Below are 18,990 nucleotides of genomic sequence, written 5' to 3' on the forward strand. Positions count from 1 at the left end.
GATTATTAGGGAGCAGTCTTTACAGCACATTGGTCAAAATACAATGTCCATGTCCAGACTGCAGCCTCATCTTGGAGCACAGAACTCAGCATCTGAATAAACAGCGCACAAGACCAGCCCCAACACAGATTGCTTTTCTTTGGGGAAGAGTTGAACCAAGTAATAAAAGTTCTTTGTGGCTTGTTGGTATTTTTTTTCTAAGGCAGGGTTTCATGTAGCCAAGGCTATCCTCAGACTCCCTATGCAGCTGAGGCAAGCCTTGATTGAACTCTTGATCCTCTTTCCTGTACCTTCTAAGTACTGGGATAACAGGTATGCACCACCACAGATGAAGACTCCTGGTTTATAAATGTTAAGGGGTTATATTGTGGGGGTTTTTTTTTTTGGTTCCCTGTAATTCTATGTGGATAAAGTGTGGCTTTGGGCATTTACATTTTGGCCTAGGGGATGAGGCATTATCCAGGGAGTGAATTTTTTTCCACTATTTTGTGAAATGTCTATCCTCTGATGTTACATTCCATGTTTTCATAGGAAAAAAGATTCATAGCAGTGAAATGAAGGAAGTTCTGGAAGAAATGGGGATAGAGATCACAGATGAAGGGATCAGAATACTAAAGGAAGTGCTGCCCTTCGATGGTAAGCTTTGAAAATACTGACTGCTAAGACCACCAGAGGGTTTCTCTTCAGAGCCTAAGTGAATAGGTTTACAGTTTTGCTTATTCCTTCTGAAAACTAGAAACAGTTAGAAAACTGAAGACACTGTTGCTTAGATTTGCCTGTCATCTACTAAACTCTTCAGCCATAAGTTTTGTCATTGGAAAAGGGTCCCCTTCTAGACTATGGCAGCAACTGGATTCTAAGAAGAAAACAAAGGAAACTGAATAAGAGAACGAAAGAGGGGCAGAGAGGGTGGGAGGAGGGGGAGGGGAGGGAGAAAGATTAGGAGGGAGGGAGGACAGGGAAAAGAAGGTGAAAAATGGGAGGAGGATTGCTTGATCATCATGTGCTTATCTCTGTTACCAATCCCTTAGTTACCAAAACTGTCTCTGTGCATACATTTGTATGTGTACATGTGTATGTGTGTGTGTGTGTGTGTGTCACACTGAGACAGTGTTCTTTCCTATTACTCTGTTTTACTAAGAATGAGTTTACTCATAGAATCATATATAGATGTCTAACTGAAGTAATAAAAGAATTTAGCTCATGTCTTCCTTCTGACATGGTTTGCTCCATTTTTTTTTTAATAGCTTCGGACCATACATTTCAAAACAGAATGTTGGATGTTGTGCTATCCATAAATGGTAAGTGAAGAGTGTGAAGAGAAAAACAGAGACATCTGAAACCTCTAAGGTTTACTTTAGTTGTTTAGAGCCTGAGTCTTGTCTATATCCCTTTGTGCAGATTATCTATTCAGATATTTTCATCATAATTTTTATGATACTGTCAAGATCACATCCTTGCACAAAAATACCACCACCACCACCACCAACAACAACACACACATACACACACACATACACACACACATACACACACACATACACACACACAATATTTCTGAGCTAGGTATAGCCATATATAATCAAAATGCATTTACGAGAGTGAGATAGTGAGTCATGAGTTCACAGTCAGACAAAAACAAAACTATACAGGAAAACCCTATCTCCATCAACATAAATAAACAGCAACAATCTCAGCTTGGTCTACACACCGTGTTCCAGACCAGCCAGGGCTACACAGTAAGACCTTACAAAAACACAACAACAGCAATCCCAAAGGCCTACTTTTAGGACATCTGCCCAGCAACCATCTGTTGCTCCAACTGCCATCATTCTTAATGATCTCTGCAACCAAAGGGGTCCAGTTGAGTCCTCCTCGGGTTACCTCACCCTTTTTGCACCCACACTATACTTTAAAAACTGGACTTGGTGACCTGTAACCCATCACAGCAAGGGGAAGATCCCCAGATCTCGTTTCACGAATTGTTTATAGGGAAGATACCTGACTCACGGGAAGATGTTCTATTTCTGACTTCTCTCTTTCTCTCCTTTTGTTTTCTCTCTCTCTCATCTCTATCATTTCTGTTCCTGTTTCTGCTGTTTCTGCCTCTGTCTCTGTCTCTGTCTCTGTCTCTGCCTCTGCCTCTGTCTCTGTCTCTGTCTTTACCTCTGCCTCTGTCTCTCTGTGTGTGTCTTTGTCTGTGTCTGTCTCTTCTTTGTCTCTCTGTCTCTCTGTGTCTCTCTCTGTGTTTCTGTCTATGGTCTCTGTCTCTTGGTGTGCGTGCGTGTGTGTGTGTGTGTGTGTGTGTGTGCGTGTGCGTGTGCGTGTGCGTGTGTGTGTGTGTGTGTGTGTGTGTGTGTGTATGTACAGAGGACAACTTGTTGGGAACTGATCTTTTCCTTCCACCATGACAATCCCAGAGATCAAACTCGGTTCCTCAGGCTTGGAGGCAAGGGTCTCTCCCCAATGAGCTTCCTTACTGTTAGGTTTCTGATTTATTATATTGGTTATTTAATGCTCTTATATGAGCTAAATGGAAGTTCAAACACAAAAGTCTTATTCATTTAAGTGCATTTTTCTCTTCTGTCTTCATTACAGTAAAAACTAAAACCTTTAAATTCAGATAGTGTATGCGTGTCTTAAATTCCTTTTCTATTCCTGTGTGGCTTTAAAGAAGGAGAAGTTAAACTTGATAATGTGGACTCTGTCCTGGACAACCTGGGAGTGAAGCTTACACCAAAGGAGCAAGAGAACATAATGAGGATTCTGCTATCTGAGGAAGAGAGCTGTAAGTTCATTGGTGTCTTAGAGGCGAGCTATGAGCTAGCAAGGTGAGGCAGAAACAACTAGTCACAGGACTATGAATGCTTCGCACAATTGTACATGTCACATTGTATGTGGGGAGAACCGAGAACATTTGAATGAATCAGTTCTCACAGTACATCACGGGGGTCTAAGTTCACTGGGCATCAAGCACCATTACCTGCTGAGCCACCTGGCTGGCATTTTTCTAGTTCTTAAGGTCACCACACACAGTAACACAGTCACAACCTCACAGAGACCAGAGTAAAGGTGCAGCTCAGAGACTAAGAATGAGAAGCGATGACTTAATTGTGAACTTTTTAATATTCCTCAAATAGTTGTCCTGAGTCCATCCATCATTCCACTCCCATTCTACAGTTTTTTATAAACAATATATATTTATGTATACATTTTATGAGCTTCATTTATTTGCTAAAAAAAAAAAAAATCAGTTCTTTATCTTCAGCGCAGTCTTCCCTAATTGAAAAAAAAAGAAAAAAAACTGATTTCTATTGTATCCTGTCTGTAAAGTGGTTTTTGCCTTGATAGTGCCTCAATCATGTTCAAGACTCAGTGTATTGCTTCTTGGAATTTTGGCTATGATCAAATGTAAAAATAGATACCATAAAGAGTCTCATTTCCACATTCTCAAAAGGGCAGCATGTGCAGAAGGGCAATTTCGTAGAAGGGAATAATAGTGCTTTCTCATTTTTCTATTAAAATTGATGTAATTTCCCCTCTGATATGTGGAGTTTAGATAGAATATCTGTGGTTTGTATTCTTAAGAGTGATAAAGAGGTAAAGATAAAAGATATATATCAAAACTTAATGGAGTTTGGTTTGTCTCTTCTTTTGCAGTTTACCAACTTCTGGCTTGTTTTACATGTAGCTTTTTAAAAAATTAACGATAAAATTTGCATTTTCTTACAGACGATAGAAAAACTCCACTCAGTCAACTGATGCTTGCAGTGGCAGAAGTTACAGGTGAGAGAGAGCTCTGCTCAATGGCCTTCCTCTTATACCCACTCACATTCTGACACTTCCTTCTGACTCTCACATTTCGCTCTAGCATTTTACCACTTCAGTTCAGAAAATATTTCTATTTAATTATCCAGAACACTAAGTGGCCAACTACAAATCTTTGGCCAAATAATTTTTGGGGAAACATTTTCTTGTATGGTGATCATCTCTGTTAGCTTCTGTACTATTGATACCTTCTTTCACGCTGTCACAATAAAGCTACGTAGTTGTGATAAAGATTTCCTATTCTGTGAAGCCTAAACTATCTACTATCTTTCATAAGAGCATTTTTCTTCTCTAGACAATTATGGTTTACCAGTGAGATGGACAAATTTAAATTATTTTAACTGCCTTTTATACTCTAAGTAGTCCTGTGCATGATATATTACATAATCACTCTAACTTTGGATTTCCCATATTTAATATATGCCAGTGTAGCGCCTTGATAGAAAGTTCTCTATTCTCTAAGATATACTCTAAACTATACTTTAAAATGTATACTGTGAACACCAGGAAGAATTTTTTTTCTTATTGCAATCAAAGCTGTCACATTTAACATTAAGTAAGAAAGCCTAGAGAACAGAACAGAAAGGTTGGGTCACAGTCAAAACGCTGTGGACATACTACGTGTTAAGCCATTTTACGACAATATAAGAAACAAGTGAAAATATGGTAAATTAACACATTTTGGGTAGAGTCCATGATAGGGTCATGCTACCCAATCGAGCGTGTACATGGAGCTAAAGCTCTGACGTGTAGGCTGAGTCATTCCTTCTTGTTACTCATTTGGTTACAAGGAGCAGAGTTCAGAATTAGGCATGCAGTCTGACAGATGACGAGTATGCTGACCAAGGTCAACATCTCTCCTTTCAGAGAAATTCAGAGATATGTCTGATAAACAGGAGTAGGTTGTGAATAAATATATTAAAAGTAAACCTGAAATAGTAAATGTTCTTAATTTCTTAGTAGAAATAAATTTGTACTGGAGCAAAAGCACCCTGAGCTGAGATAGCACATTAAGTAGTTAAATAAAACTAAAGATAATAAACTAAAGTTTAATAAAACTAAAGTTCATAACCAAAGGAAAGCAGAATTGCTGAATTTGGACCAACTGTCCCTGATGTTGTAAATGATTTATACTCTCTAACCTGTGTCCCTTATGGCTGTCTCCCATAACTGTGGAGTCTCCATTTTAAGGGACAGTTGCTTTTGTGGTGATTGGTGTAATAGTCTCGAGGCACTTTAGTGCGAAGCTTTGGAAGCTGCTGGTTAATAAGAAAATATTTATGTTTTCTAAACTTCAGAGGCTTTCCTGTCTCATTTACATTCTTACCGACATTCAATTTCTTTATTTTTAAGGAGGACAAGTTAACATCAAAGATATAAAAAGTACTCTGGAAAAAATGGGCATAGAGCTCACAGAAAATGAATGTTCCCAATTAGAGAGCGTGCTTCCAGTTAATGGTAAGCATTAAAAACAAACAAACGAACAAAAAACAAAAACAAAACCCAGAAGCCAGCATAGACCTTCAGAGGCTCCGAGAGCATATGAGGGGTAGACCTAGCCTCCCCCCCATATATGAGGCATATGTGCAGCTTGGTCTTCCTGTGGGTCTCAAACAACTAGAGCAGGGCTATCCCAAAAGCTGTTGTCTTTATGTGGGATATGGTCTTCTAGCTGAGCTGCCTTGTCTGGCCTCAGTGGAAGAGGCTGTGCCTAGTCCTACAGTGACTTGAGGTGCTAGGGTGGGTTGGTAACCTGAGGTAAAGGGAAGGGGATATGAGGGGAGGGGCCATGTGAGAGGGGGAACTGGGAGGAGACAGGTCCTTCAATCAGGATGTAAAGTGAATAAATAAATTAATTAATGGAAATAAAAACTGTAAGCGCTAAGAAGTCACATGAAACCCTACTTGCTTGTAAGCTAATTAAAACCATGATTTTTTTTCTTTAGAAAAATAATTTGAGCAGAGGTCTCAATGTGGGTGAACAATGGATTTTCCAGAAAACATGGGTTATTAAATAAAAATCTCAGTGTCAGGCTCAGGTTCCCTCCTTGTGACTAGTTGGTCAGAGAGGTCTCAGAATCCCCCAGAACAATATAGAATACTGTCACTGTGCATGGTTGCCGACCATAACTAGATAGCAAGAGCCTATTTGACGAAGACACTGCATTCTTGGGTTATGGGGAACTCTCTTCCTGCTGGCTGGCTTTCACAGCTCTAGAAGGGGGTGTATAGTCTGTGTGTTCCCATAGGAAGGGGCACCACAAGTTTTATTTAATTTTTTTTTAATTTCATGACTACTTATATTTGAAACCTAAAAAAAAAAAAAAAAAGGTTTAGAAGCTGTCCCACTCATCAGAAGCTGTCCCACACATCCCAGCTGTGCCACTGCAGTTTGCAATGATCTGCACTGTTAGTCATTTATCTCATAGTAGAAAAAGGTGTGCCTACTTTTAGATTTTTATAGCCAGTGAGAAAAGTAACTTCAAAATTCTACGGGTTTATGTGTAAAGGTGAATGGTTGAGAAAGTTCTGGGAGAAAAAAAAATTGGAGACGTTAAAGAGAGGACAGGGACAAACTGAGACACCTCTGTTTTGGTTTAGCGGGGTAGAATGTTGGCTGTAATTCTCCCAGGATCTAGGAAGGCGCATTCAGAGCATTTTCCAGTTTGATAGTTGTTTTCCATCTTTTGTAAATGCCGCTCTTCTAGGGTGAATCATGACGTTAGAGTTTTAGTAGTCCCTTGCTTCAGCGCCTCTGGTGACCTGATTTCTGTCCTCACAGCCAACGGGAAGGTGTACAAGAAGAGGTTGTTGGAAACGGTGGCTGCCTCCAAAAGTAAGCGACTACGAGAAGGCTCGCGGATGTGAAGCTTGGGCTGTGTTCTCTAGGTTTAGAATCCTGTCAGTGTGTTATGTTATTTTTACAAGTGTAGTCTCTGTGTGGATTTTACCAAACATACTCTTGAATCATCCTTTTCATTCAAAATGCTTTTAAATTAATTCTTTGGGAAATTGTACAAATTAATGCATTACGAGGCATCTTTGTGCATGTATGTCAGTATGCTTTGTTCTCATTCTTACCATTGACCCGCCCTGTATACACAAGCACGCAGGCGTGCGCGCGCGCGTGCGCGCGCGCGCACACACACACACACACACACACACACACACACACACACACACATCTCGTGCCCTCTTCTACACTTTCTTTGCCCTGGTTAGTCCCCTTTCCAGCTTCCTTACCACATACACTCCATGCCCTGGTTAGGCCCCTTTCCAGTTTCCTTTTCACATATACTCCATTATCAGCTCCATTTCCCCTTAGCTTAAGATCCCTTCCTCCTCTCTCCCTTTCTACTTTCATGACATACACGCACATATATAAATACCTGTATTATACACATGCACATACACACACATATATGTGTGTCTCTGTGTGTGCATGAACAGTCAGGAAAAATGTAAAGCAAAACTGAATACCACTAAAAGTAGAGAATAAGGAGAAAGTTGGGAAAAAGAAAGAAACTGCAAACTAGGAAAAGAAGAAAATATTGCCTCTAAATTAAAAAATGCATAGATTTCACTACATGAATATTTGAAGAACAACAAGAATATGCTAAAACACAATGAAGTAAAAATGCTATTATCTATGATGTAGTAATCTGTAATAACAGAAAGCAAGGAATCACAGGGGTAGGGGTGTGGCGGAGGAACGACGACGACGACAACAACAACAACAACAACAAAATGAGACGGGAAATGTTGAGAGTCCCTTCACCTGGCCCCTGTGATTTATGCTGCTGTGAAGTCTGCACTGATGAAATGTCTGGTATCCACCAAAGCTGTCTTGACTGAGGTAGTCTTTGTGTGTGTGTGTGTGTGTGTGTGTGTGTGTGTGTGTGTGTATACTAGGAACCTCTGCTGGAGATGCTTAGCCTTGCATTCTGTAGGTAGGGCCGATTCCCTCCCTGTCCTGAGACTCCAGAGATCATATGAGAGCTAATGATTTAACTGGAGGATGTCTCCTGAGTGCACTGGGAATCTGGAGAGCAACTGCAGCACTAAGACTGGTACCAGGTCTTCCTGAGTGTTAAGATCCTGGCTACAGGGATTTTATTGTGGGTATCCAGGACACTCCTGAACATCATCAGTGTTCTGAGCCCATGAAACAGCAAATTAACAGATAAGCTGCTCCCGAGTTTGATCTCCTCCTGCCCTCGGTCTCAAAGCTATCAAACTCTAGCTTTATTCTTAGTTGGTGAGATCTGCTCATGGCTAGCTCTTCTACTCCATCTTCTGAGTGTTCTCTGACATTCAGATGCAGGAGCTGGGTAGTAGGTAGATCCACTGTGTCTTAGGGTTTCCATTGCTGTAAAGAGACACCATGACCAAGGCAGCTCTTATAAAGGACAACATTTAATTGGGGCTGGCTTACAGTTTCAGAGGTTCAGTCCATTATCATCATAGTAGGAGGCATGGCAACATGCAGGCAGACATGGTGCTGGAGGAGTAGAGAATTCTACATCTTGATCTGTCTAATGGCCACCAGGAGAAAACTCTCTTCTGCAGGCAGCTAGGAAGAGAGTCTCTTCCACATTGGCTGGGGCAAAACCATAGGACCTCAAAGCCCGCCCCCACAGTGACACACTTCCTCTAACAAGGCCATACCTCCTAATAGGACCACTTCCCATGGACCAGATATATTCAAACCACCTCATTCCACTCTCTGTCCCACAAAGGTTTGTTCTAACTAATGAGTTTATGGGGGCCATACCTAGCCATAGCATAATGCAAAATACATTTAGTCTAGCTTCAAAAGTCCATCGTGTCTTTCAGTCTCAACAATGTTAAAAGTCCAAAATTGAAAGTCTATTTTGAGGTTCACTCAATCTCTTAACTATAATCCCCTATAAAATAAAAATAAAAAAAGCAGATCATATACTTTCAACAACACAGGATATATATTACCATTTCAAAAATTCATACTGAGGAAATACTGGACCAAAAAAGCAAGACCAAAAACCAGGTTGACAAACTCTAAACTCTGAATCTCCATGTCTGGTGTCAAAGCATTCTTCAGCTCTCCCAACTCCTTTCATCTTTGTTGACTGCAACACATTTCTTTTTCTTGGTCTGGCTCTACTCTGTTAAGAGCTTTTCTCAGGAGGCATTCCATGCCTCTGGCATCTCTAACATCTTGGGGTCCCCAGGGGAACTTCAATCTTACAGCTTCTTGTTCTAATGTATGGGGTCCACACATGATCTTCTGTGCTCCTCCAAAGGGTTTGGGTCACTTCTCCAGCTCTGCCCTCTGTAGCATTCTAGCTTTGGTTGACTCCATTCCATTGCTGCTGCTGTTCTTGGTGGTCAACCGATGGTACTGGCATCTCCAATATGCTGGGTCTTCCAATGCAACTAGGCTTCACAAATAGACTCTCATAAGCTCTCTTCATGGTGTTAAGCCTCAACTTCTTTGCATGACACATTCAGTCTTGGGCTGTCAACTATAACTGAGGCTGTACCTTTACTAATGGCCTTTCCTGGCCTCTCAGAATGCCAAGCTTCAACCGTTCTTCATGAATCCTGCATGTCTACAAAACTAGTACCACCTAGGTGATTCTTATATATTACCAAGTTCAGCTGCAGCATGAGGTACAACCTTGGCTATCTCTGGAACACAGCTTTTTGTGCATTCAGAAAATGCTTCACAGAATATTTTACTTCAGTGATGCTGGACTCTTCTTAATCACAGCTAATTTCTCAGCTCCAGCTAACCAGTATCAATTGTCCCAGTAGTTCCTTCTATTATTGACTCTAAAGCCAGAGCCACATGGTAGAAGCTTCCACGTTCCACTGCTTGATGGGGCTGGTAAATGCCCCCCCCCCTTGCTCCATTACATTATCACCAACTTTCTGTTTTCCGAGTCCTTCACAGCCTAAGCTTGACTGTCCTGGAACTTGTTCTGGAGACTTACCTTGAACTCAGACATAGGTTGACCACCAAGAATAGCCATCACAACTCATCCCTTTTCAATGTGATACAGGATCATATCTCCTATGTCCAAAGGAAAACAACGAATAGGTCATCATAATGCCTAGATACAACTACCCCTTGTTCAAGTGCAAACACATAAGCTGTAAGTTTAGCTGGGTAGGATCTTGCTCTGAGGTATCATTCCTTTAACCATTCATCTCCTTGAACACAGGATTCAGTTCATTCCCCTTACTGTTTCCTCTTTAATATATGAGCCACACATTTTTCCCCTTTCTCAGCTTGCTATGCTTGACCAAAATGCTCTTCATGAAAGTAAACCAGAGGACAAAGTTTATGCTGGGCTTAAAAAATAAAAATAAAAATAAAAACCTCCTCCCTGAATGCAACCTATCTGAATCTCTTCACCGTAGTCTTAGGCAGACTCTCCAGAAAAGTACAAAAAGCCACATTCTTCACCAAAACACCTTCAGAATGATCTTCAGGCAACCTACAGATTGGGAAAAGATATTTACCAAGCCTACATCCGATAGAGGGCTAATATCCAAAATATACAGTGAATCCAAGGCAACTCTTATAAAGGCAAACATTTAATCGGGGCTGCTAGAGTTTCAGAAGTTCAGTCTATTATCACCATGGTGGGATGCATGGCAACAGGCATGCAGACATGGTGCTAGAGAAGGAGATGAGAGTTCTGTACCTTGATCTGAAGGCCACCAAGAGAAGACACTGTTCTGTAGTCAATTAGGAAGAAGGTCTCTTCCAACTGGGTAGAGCTTAAGCATGAGACCTCAACACCCACCCCCACAATGACACACTTCCTATGAAAAGTCTACACCTCCTCCTATAAGGCCACACCTCCTCCTACAAGGCCACATCTTCTAATAGTGCCACTTCCCATGGATCAAGCAGATTCTAACCACTGTGCACTGGGATTGGGCATCATAGGATTTTTTTTCTTCACCTGTTGTGTTTTTCTGGAATGCCCTCTGCGTTCTATAAAAAGAAGCTTCTTTGACGGGGGCTAAGAGCTATGCTTATCTATATTTAAAAGGATAAGTTTAGAATGCAGTGAGGTACTGCGCTGGTCTAACAAAGTTACGGTGGTGGTAGTCTCTCTTCTAAGATGCATGACCTCACTAGTCCAAGTAGTTTAGTTTCCTAGTACCAGGCATATTTCCTTTCTATTTGTTAAGCCTTAAGTCTAATTAGACAGCTGTTGTCAGTATAGTACTCAGAATATACGAAGAACTCAAAATACAAATAATCAAGGAAAGAAACCATCTGGTTGAAAAATGGGCTATGGATCTGAACAGAGAGTTCTTGATACAAGAAATGAAAATGCCAAAGACATACTCTTAAAAAAAGTGCTCATCATCCTTAGCAGTTAGGAAAATGCAAATTGAAACAACTTTCATCTCACCACAGTCAGAATGTCTAAGATTAACAAAACAACTAACACCAATACTGATGAGCATGTGAGGAAGTGAGTCCTCGTTCACAAACTGGTGTAACTACTGTGGGAATCAGCATGGAGAATCCTCAAAAATCTAAAAACAAGTAAAGGGGATTTTATCATTTGGATATGTTGGTTATTCTTAAACATATGAAGGAGAGAGTGTGTTGAATACAGGAAACACTCACAAATCAGCAAGAACAAATCAACCATCAATATTAAACTGGGGAAATGCAGTAGTAGAGATTTGACAATCAGTATTATAAAGGACACTTTATGCCATCAACAGTTGTGAAAATCTAAATAAAAATGCAGCAAACTATCACACATGTGTCAGGTTCGACAAAATGTATAAAAATCAAACAGTACCAATCTGGTCAGCCATGGCAAACAATGGAACTTCCATGCCTTGCTGGAGTATGAATTGGCTCATCACTTTCAAAGGAGACTAGGTAAAATTACAGAACATTAAATATATGCATTTTTTTCTCCAGCTGTTCTACTGAAATGTGTGCATTGGGGAGGAGGGGGAACTCGTTTCTAGGGCCATTGGGCTTTACACATGCACACAACAGTGTTATCACAATCAATGCTGTTTCTTATAACAAGAACTTGGGAACAACCTAAATATCCATCTGTAGGAGAATGGGTCAGCATGTCATGGTTCATTGTTATCATAGAGGAATAGGAAGTAACATGAGTGAAGAGATCTGCATTTGGATACGAGCACACATGAAACTATAAAGATAATGCAAGTGGAAGTGGCAGGATGAGCTTGTGATGTGTTCGTGTAAGCTTTAAAACTGTACAAACCGTTCCCCACCCATGCATGAAATACCCACAAGAATTTGAACACTACATTTCTAATGGTGGGTTCCTCCTAGGGCAAAGGGTAAGAAAATAATGAGGATGCTCTTCCTGTGGTGTCCATAACTGTTTATTCCTAGAGCTGATTGGGTGACATAGATGCCAATCATATCATCATGAAGATTTTGCATGCCTGTAATATTTTCTAATTTGACAAAAATATCAGAAGAATGGCTCAAAAGTCTTAGGTATACTGCTTGGAGATAACTCTGAGGAAAGGGCCATATGTTCTTTTCTGGATTAGAAGCAAGATTTAATCCTCTTATTGCCCACATTTATGTGACTTTCATTTTCTTATTTCTGCAAGTAGTGTAGGACTTAGAGCACAAGCTTTGGGAGTTAGCTATATCAACTGATCCCACACCCTAGAAAAGCTCCCAGGAAAGTTTTAAGGGCCCATTTTATTGGCAGTCTTTGTACAACCAACTATACTCCACTGGGCTTTGAACTGACAGTGATGCATAGCTTGTGTCAGATTTTGAGGTTATTCCATTCTTTTGAGATTCCTTTCTTTTTTTCCAAAGGAGGGCTGGTGGATGTTGCTAACATAGACACAGTTTTGCAAAGCATGTGCATGCAATTCACAGACGAGGAGATAGACAATTTTCTGGAGAAAGTGCCTGTTGATGGTGAGTATGTACATCTGATTGTTCCAGTGAGACACATTTGAGAATGTGTGCATGTAGATATAGCAAACTCTGGAAAAGAATCCTTTCATTAAGATGACAGTACTTAGCTGGGCATGGTGGCACACGCCTTTAATCCCAGCTCTTAGGAGGCAGAGGCAGGCAGATTTCTGAGTTTGAGGCCAGCCTGGTCTACAAAGTGAGTTCCAGGACAGCTAGGGCTACACAGAGAAACCCTGTCTCGAAAAAACAAAAACAAAACAAAACAAAAAACAAACACAACAAAACACAACAAACAAAGCAAAAAGATGACAGCACTTATAAAAAACAGACACTGAATGCAGAATAAAATAAAGCAGTATTTTCTTCTTATTTTATTGATATAAGCCAGCAACTCCTCTAATTTTAGATCAAAAGTAATGTTAAAAAGGTGAATATCACCAAGACTAGGAAAAAAAATCATAGAAAAACAAGCATCTGGGGGAAGATAGCCTAAGACAGTGAGGATGGAAGTTAAGGCTGGGAACAGAAAATACCATCCCAAAGCTGGAGAATAGTAACAAAAGAGACAACTACCACAGCCATATGATCACACTTGCTCACTTGCTCGGTCATCAAGGGCCTTCAGACATTCAGGCTCTAATATCTGGGTTGTGTATGTCCCACTTCCCAGCCCAAACCCCCATGATCCTTTGTCCATATTCTCCATCACCCTCTTTAAGAATTTAGAAGCAAATTCTGAAACATAGTTAAAGCTGAACTCATGTTGAAGTGCAGTAGATCGAAGAAATTGACTGGAGCATAAGTTAAAGCAACCGCATATGAAAGTGCACATTTATGTATTATTCAGTTAATGTGCACTGTGTAGAGTTGGGAGCAGTAGAAGCAGGGTGAAGTGGTAGCTACAGACTAAGGCATGTGAGGTTTGAGGGGATCATGATCTGCACATACTAAAATCATGTAACTTTTTAAAGTATAATTCATATACCCTAAAATCCAGCTAAGTAATATGTGAATTATTTATATGTAAGTCTTTCAAAAATGATGATAGTCTATTTACTTTTAAAGGAGAAAACAAGGAACAAAAATTCTCCTCTGGGGAAATTCATTGACACTGTAGATAATTGATACTCTCTCTGGTTGCTTTCAGCTATCAATAGGATGCTGAGCAAAACCAGATTATTATGGGTATGTTTGACTTAGCAGTCTTAATTATCAGCTTCTCAATTACATGAAACATACATTTAAACATATTTACTTGCAATTAGAAAAACAGAAAATTATACTTTGGAGTGAACAACAGAAAACATTTCTTAGTCATTTTTATGGAATGAAAGAGAACCCTCTGAGATTCTAAACTGCCTTAACTTTCTGAGTGAATTTAGCTATGTAACATGCCCCCCTTTACAATTATTTTTAAACTGGTTTTATAACTAAATATTTACTTTATAAAATATATTAATCATCAGAGTAATAATTCACTTTTATATGACAAAAGAGTAAGAAGATGGAAACAGAAAAATATCAACTCATGACATATGGATATCCTTTTAAAATCCAAATTAAAACACTATTATTATAACACATGCAACTTGTAACTCCTAGTGCTTATTCATGATATTAACAGTCTACAGAATAAATAGATTTCAAGCAGACACTATGGGAGAAGGTAATTTAATATTGTAACTGACTCTTGACTATTGCAAGCAAAATTTCCTAACCCATAATAGGCCATGCTCTGGTAATCATGATATAGTGTTTCTAGCTCAGAAGATAGAAAAAACATAGGATAAAATTATAGAACTTATAGATGTTAACTTATTTCTATTTTGTACTTTAGTGTCAAATATGTTTAAAGGTGTGTGCCACTCGTGCCCAGATTTAATATATGTTTTCTTAACAGATAATCAGAAGGTTGAATTGAAAAACTTACTAGATACAATAGAAGATTTTACTGGTGAGTATCCAGCTTGACATGTGTTAATGTTTAAAATAATTTTTCAAATTATACAATTGGAATATTTTGTATTATGACTTTAATTTAATAGAATCTCAAAAGTTTTTATTTGGGGCTTTATCTTAGATTTAATAATAAATGTTTTACTTTTGGAAAGAAATGTGAAGGAACTACCTTTCATACATCAATCATATTTCCTTCTACAGGATTTAAATAACTCTTGTGTTGATGGGCAGAATAAATAATAAGTAAAACTTTTTGGAGGATCCATGTATCACTGCTATTGTGAACATAATGATGACATAATTAAGAATATCCCTATTGATTCTCCTTCCAGAATTATAAATCTCTTGTTCTAAATTGCTAAGAACTCGTAACCAACAGTGCTGCTCGGTTGTATCAGTCACATACAAACGTATCACTAAGAGAATACTCCTTTTATAAAATCAAAGGGCGATGCTCTGTGGTTTCCCTGATAATTCTTTGTAGTTGAAGATGATTTGATTTTTTTTTCCCAGCTTACTAGTTGCAGCTGATGATGAGATAGAATAGTTGAGGTGTTTATGACTGGACACAACTAGATTGTTCTCCAAATGACCAGATATCAATGTTACTATTTTTTCAAAAGGAAAGAATATTGATGCCAATGACGTACTAACAGTTCTGAGAGACATGGGGATTGAATTCACTGAAGAAGAAGAGGAGGCACTATGGGATGTTCTCCCCATCCATGGTGAGTTAAGCGAATGCCTTTTTTAAGGGACTGGATTCCCAGGGATCGTGGGTAGTTTCCTAAACTTATCTCTTCTATTGTTTCTTCTACAAAGTGCTGAAAATGAATAGAAAAAAAAAAACCACATTCCCTGTTGTAGAATTTTAATCTAAGACTCACCAGGCTCTTCAATAATTCTGCCATCAGAGTTGATGTAATTGTGGAAGCATGATTCACACATTACTGAGCCCTAAGTACATGAGGGAAAAAAGGAAAGCTGAGGAGAATAAGTTGTGTTAAGGTTCTGTTAAGGAGAGAAGGGCAAGGGAGAGGAAACAGAAGGAAATGGAGACCGTTTCTAAATAGATCCCCATCAGTTCTCTCCACATACATATTTTGTCACTAAGAAAATATACCTTTTAAAAATTATTTTTATTTCATAGGATGTTTGGGAAGATTTCTCTAAAAACGCTTTTAAAATATCACTTCCTGAAACTAGCCACTTACTCAACACCTGTGTAACTTTCTTCTTCTTGGGGGATAAATTGTACTCTTTTCTTGTAGAACCTGGAATGGTATATGAGAAGAGAATGTTGGAAGAAGTGAAGGCGATGAAAGGTTTGTAAGAAGTGTGAATGGCAGAAAAATCTGCTAAGAAGTCAGCACATGCATTCCTAACAGTGGGTTTTAATTGTGCCTATGTCTCTATATTTAGATTTCCCATTTCCTACACTCAGTACTTTGATATAATCATCCATTTTATATCATCCCAAGATGTCCATTCTTGAATCTTTTTAATTCACGCCCTCAAATAATCATTAAAAAAATCTAAAGACACACCAAATATCATATAGAAAATATTACTAATTTCTCTGTGAATTCATTCAACAGCAATTTGGAAGGATTATTTATTTTATTTCACAAATCAAAAAAATCTTCATTTTTTTATATTATATCATTCTCCCTAAAGCCAGTTAACAAAGGATAAAGAAGAAAGTGTGGATTGTGGCTAAGGTGCCTTCCCACTCCTTTCCTCAACACAATTGATCACAGAGAAAAGAAAGGGAAGAGAAATACCGTCAACTGTTGCCTTGTGCTGTGTGATGGCAGTCTCTTCCAGGTGGCAGCCAGTACCCCAACAGTCCAGATTCCTGGAATAATGTCAGTTAGCAATGTTCCTTGCAGAATTTTGGATGATGAGGGTATTGTCAGTGATATCCAGGTGGAGAGGGTGGTTAAAATTTTTAATACATCTTGAACTGTACCAGCGAAGCAGGATTGACTATCAGGAGCTGGAGCCATCACTCTCCCTTGCTGCCATGACTTTGTTTCAGAGGAAGGCTTACCCTGTGTTTTCCTTCTATGCCCCATGGAGACAACTCGATCTTTGACATGCTCTTACTTTATTGAACAGGACGTTTTTAAAGCCGAATAACTTGAAGCACACAATCCCAATCCCAAGCAATGCTTCAATCTTAGAATATTTCTGTTTTAAATGCTTGGCTTGACTGTAGCTGATTGGCTGAGCTAACTTTCAGTGATTGTTCACTAATACAAATAAATTATATGTGTATACTTTTGTTGTGCTGAAATATAAGATTAAAAATTTAGGCCTAGATATATGCATATTTTGGAAGCATTCGCTAATTTCTTCATAATTCTTTTTGTTTCTTTCTCAAGGAGGAGTGGTTAAAGTCAGTAACCTAGACACTATTCTGCAAAGTCTCGGCATTGAGCTCACAGATAAAGAACATGAAAGTCTGACAGAACATCTACCACTCACCGGTGAGCGTTCTACATCACAGTGGATTTTTAGACAAGAACTGACATTCTGAGCTTGTGAGAAGGAATACATATTAGCTGCTTATATTTTACATATAAAAATATTTTTCAAACGTAGGGGGATAACCAGTCCCAATTTAAGAATAACGTACATTAGAATGTTTAAAGAAAAATTCAACAGAGTCTGAACATTAAAATATGGACCACTCTCAGAACCCGACATTCAGAGAATTCAGAGAGCTGCTTCAGTAGTGTGCACAGAAGACATTTTTCTTTTTTCTGAAATGAAGTGACACTATGTAGCCCAGGCTGGCCTTGAACTTACCATCTTCCCGCCTCAGCCACTCTGGTCCAGAGTGGATAACAGTCCTAGATAGCCATGTAGGCATTTACAGTCTAACTGTAGAATCCAAGAGAATTTACAACAGTTGTTTACAACTGGGTCGAGTTTGGTTTTCTCTAGATTTTTGTTTCCTTCCTAAATCTGTCAGTTAAATGGAGCACCTTCCAGTTTCAGCTCACTTGCCTAAGGATTCTGAGTTCAGAAACAATCATGAGCTGATGGGTGCCTATTTATTTTATTTTAGCAAAAGAACAAACTAATTTTTTTATTTTAAAACATTTAAAATGTATCATGTTTAAATACATTAGAACTATTTCCTCTAGTGCAAGATGAAATAAATGAAGCAACTAAGAGAGACTAAGCCTGAAATACTTGATAAATGGGTGGAAACTGGACTAACTGAATACAGTGGAAACAAATTAAGTTGCTGTTTATGATAAGAAAGAAGTGAAACTAATTCACATTTGCCTAAACTGTATACAAACCCTGTAGTTTCAAGGCAACCGGCATACCTACAGGAAAAAAATATATGACTATAACTAAATCTACTTAGTACAAGTAAATTAGTTGTACTTAGGACCATGTCCTCATTACCTTCCTTAAGATAACTATGTCCCCATGTAGCAAACTCCAAACCACTGTGTAGTTGATTTGATCCTGATTAACCAGGTGGTGTGTGTGTGTGTGTGTGTGTGTGTGTGTGTGTGTGTGTGTGTGTGTAGGGATGTATGTAGGTGTGTTACCATCTTCTTGTCTCAGCCACTTCAGTCCAGAGATAACAGTCCTGGATAGCCATGTAGTCATTTACAGTCTAACTGTAGAATCCAAGAGAATTTGGTTCTAGGTATAGGTGTGTATGTAAGGGTGTATGTAGAGGTGTGTGTGTATAGAGATGTATATAGGAGGTATGTGTTCCGGGGTGTGTGTAGGAGTGTATGTGTGTGTATGTGTGTATGGTTAGGTGTATGTGTGTAGGTGTGTGTATAGGTGTGTGTGTGTAGGGATATGTGTAGGGTATGTAGGGGTGTATGTGTAGGTGTGTGTGTGTAGGGTGTGTAGGGGTGTATTGTAGGTGTGTGTGTGTAGGAGTATAGGTATGTATGTGTGTGTCTAGGGATGTGTGTAGGTGTGTGTGTGTGTGTGTGTGTGTGTGTGTAGGCCAAAGGTTGATGTCAGATATCTTCCTTTATCACTTCTCCACCTTGTAAGATGCAGTTTCTCACTGGCCAAGAACTCAACAAAATAGAGCCCAACTGGCTAGCCAGGAAGGCTGCAGGGATCTTCCTTTCTCTACCTCCCCAATTGTAGGACTACAGCACCCAGCATGCTTGGCTTCTTACATGGATGTTGGGGATCTGAACTGAGTTCCTCATGCCTGTGCAGCATTTGTGACTTCCCTCCTCACTAACTGAGACATTCTTGAAGTC

At 39.2% G+C, this 18,990-nt stretch overlaps 1 protein-coding gene across 1 annotated transcript in view; it reads left to right on the plus strand.

The window, feature by feature from the left end:
- The window catches only part of LOC115065364, a 130,868-nt gene that overhangs the window by 1,438 nt on the left and 110,440 nt on the right, over window positions 1-18,990 (plus strand). The window contains exons 2-12 of the mRNA XM_029546147.1: window positions 532-636; window positions 1,248-1,301; window positions 2,675-2,788; window positions 3,733-3,786; window positions 5,182-5,286; window positions 6,611-6,664; window positions 12,668-12,772; window positions 14,673-14,726; window positions 15,355-15,459; window positions 16,003-16,056; window positions 17,119-17,223. Coding sequence (XP_029402007.1) covers window positions 532-636; window positions 1,248-1,301; window positions 2,675-2,788; window positions 3,733-3,786; window positions 5,182-5,286; window positions 6,611-6,664; window positions 12,668-12,772; window positions 14,673-14,726; window positions 15,355-15,459; window positions 16,003-16,056; window positions 17,119-17,223 — 909 coding nt within the window. The remainder of the gene's footprint in view (window positions 1-531; window positions 637-1,247; window positions 1,302-2,674; window positions 2,789-3,732; window positions 3,787-5,181; window positions 5,287-6,610; window positions 6,665-12,667; window positions 12,773-14,672; window positions 14,727-15,354; window positions 15,460-16,002; window positions 16,057-17,118; window positions 17,224-18,990) is intronic.

This window comes from Mus pahari, chromosome 14 (genome assembly GCF_900095145.1).
Source record: "Mus pahari chromosome 14, PAHARI_EIJ_v1.1, whole genome shotgun sequence".
Taxonomy (NCBI): Eukaryota; Metazoa; Chordata; class Mammalia; order Rodentia; family Muridae; genus Mus; species Mus pahari.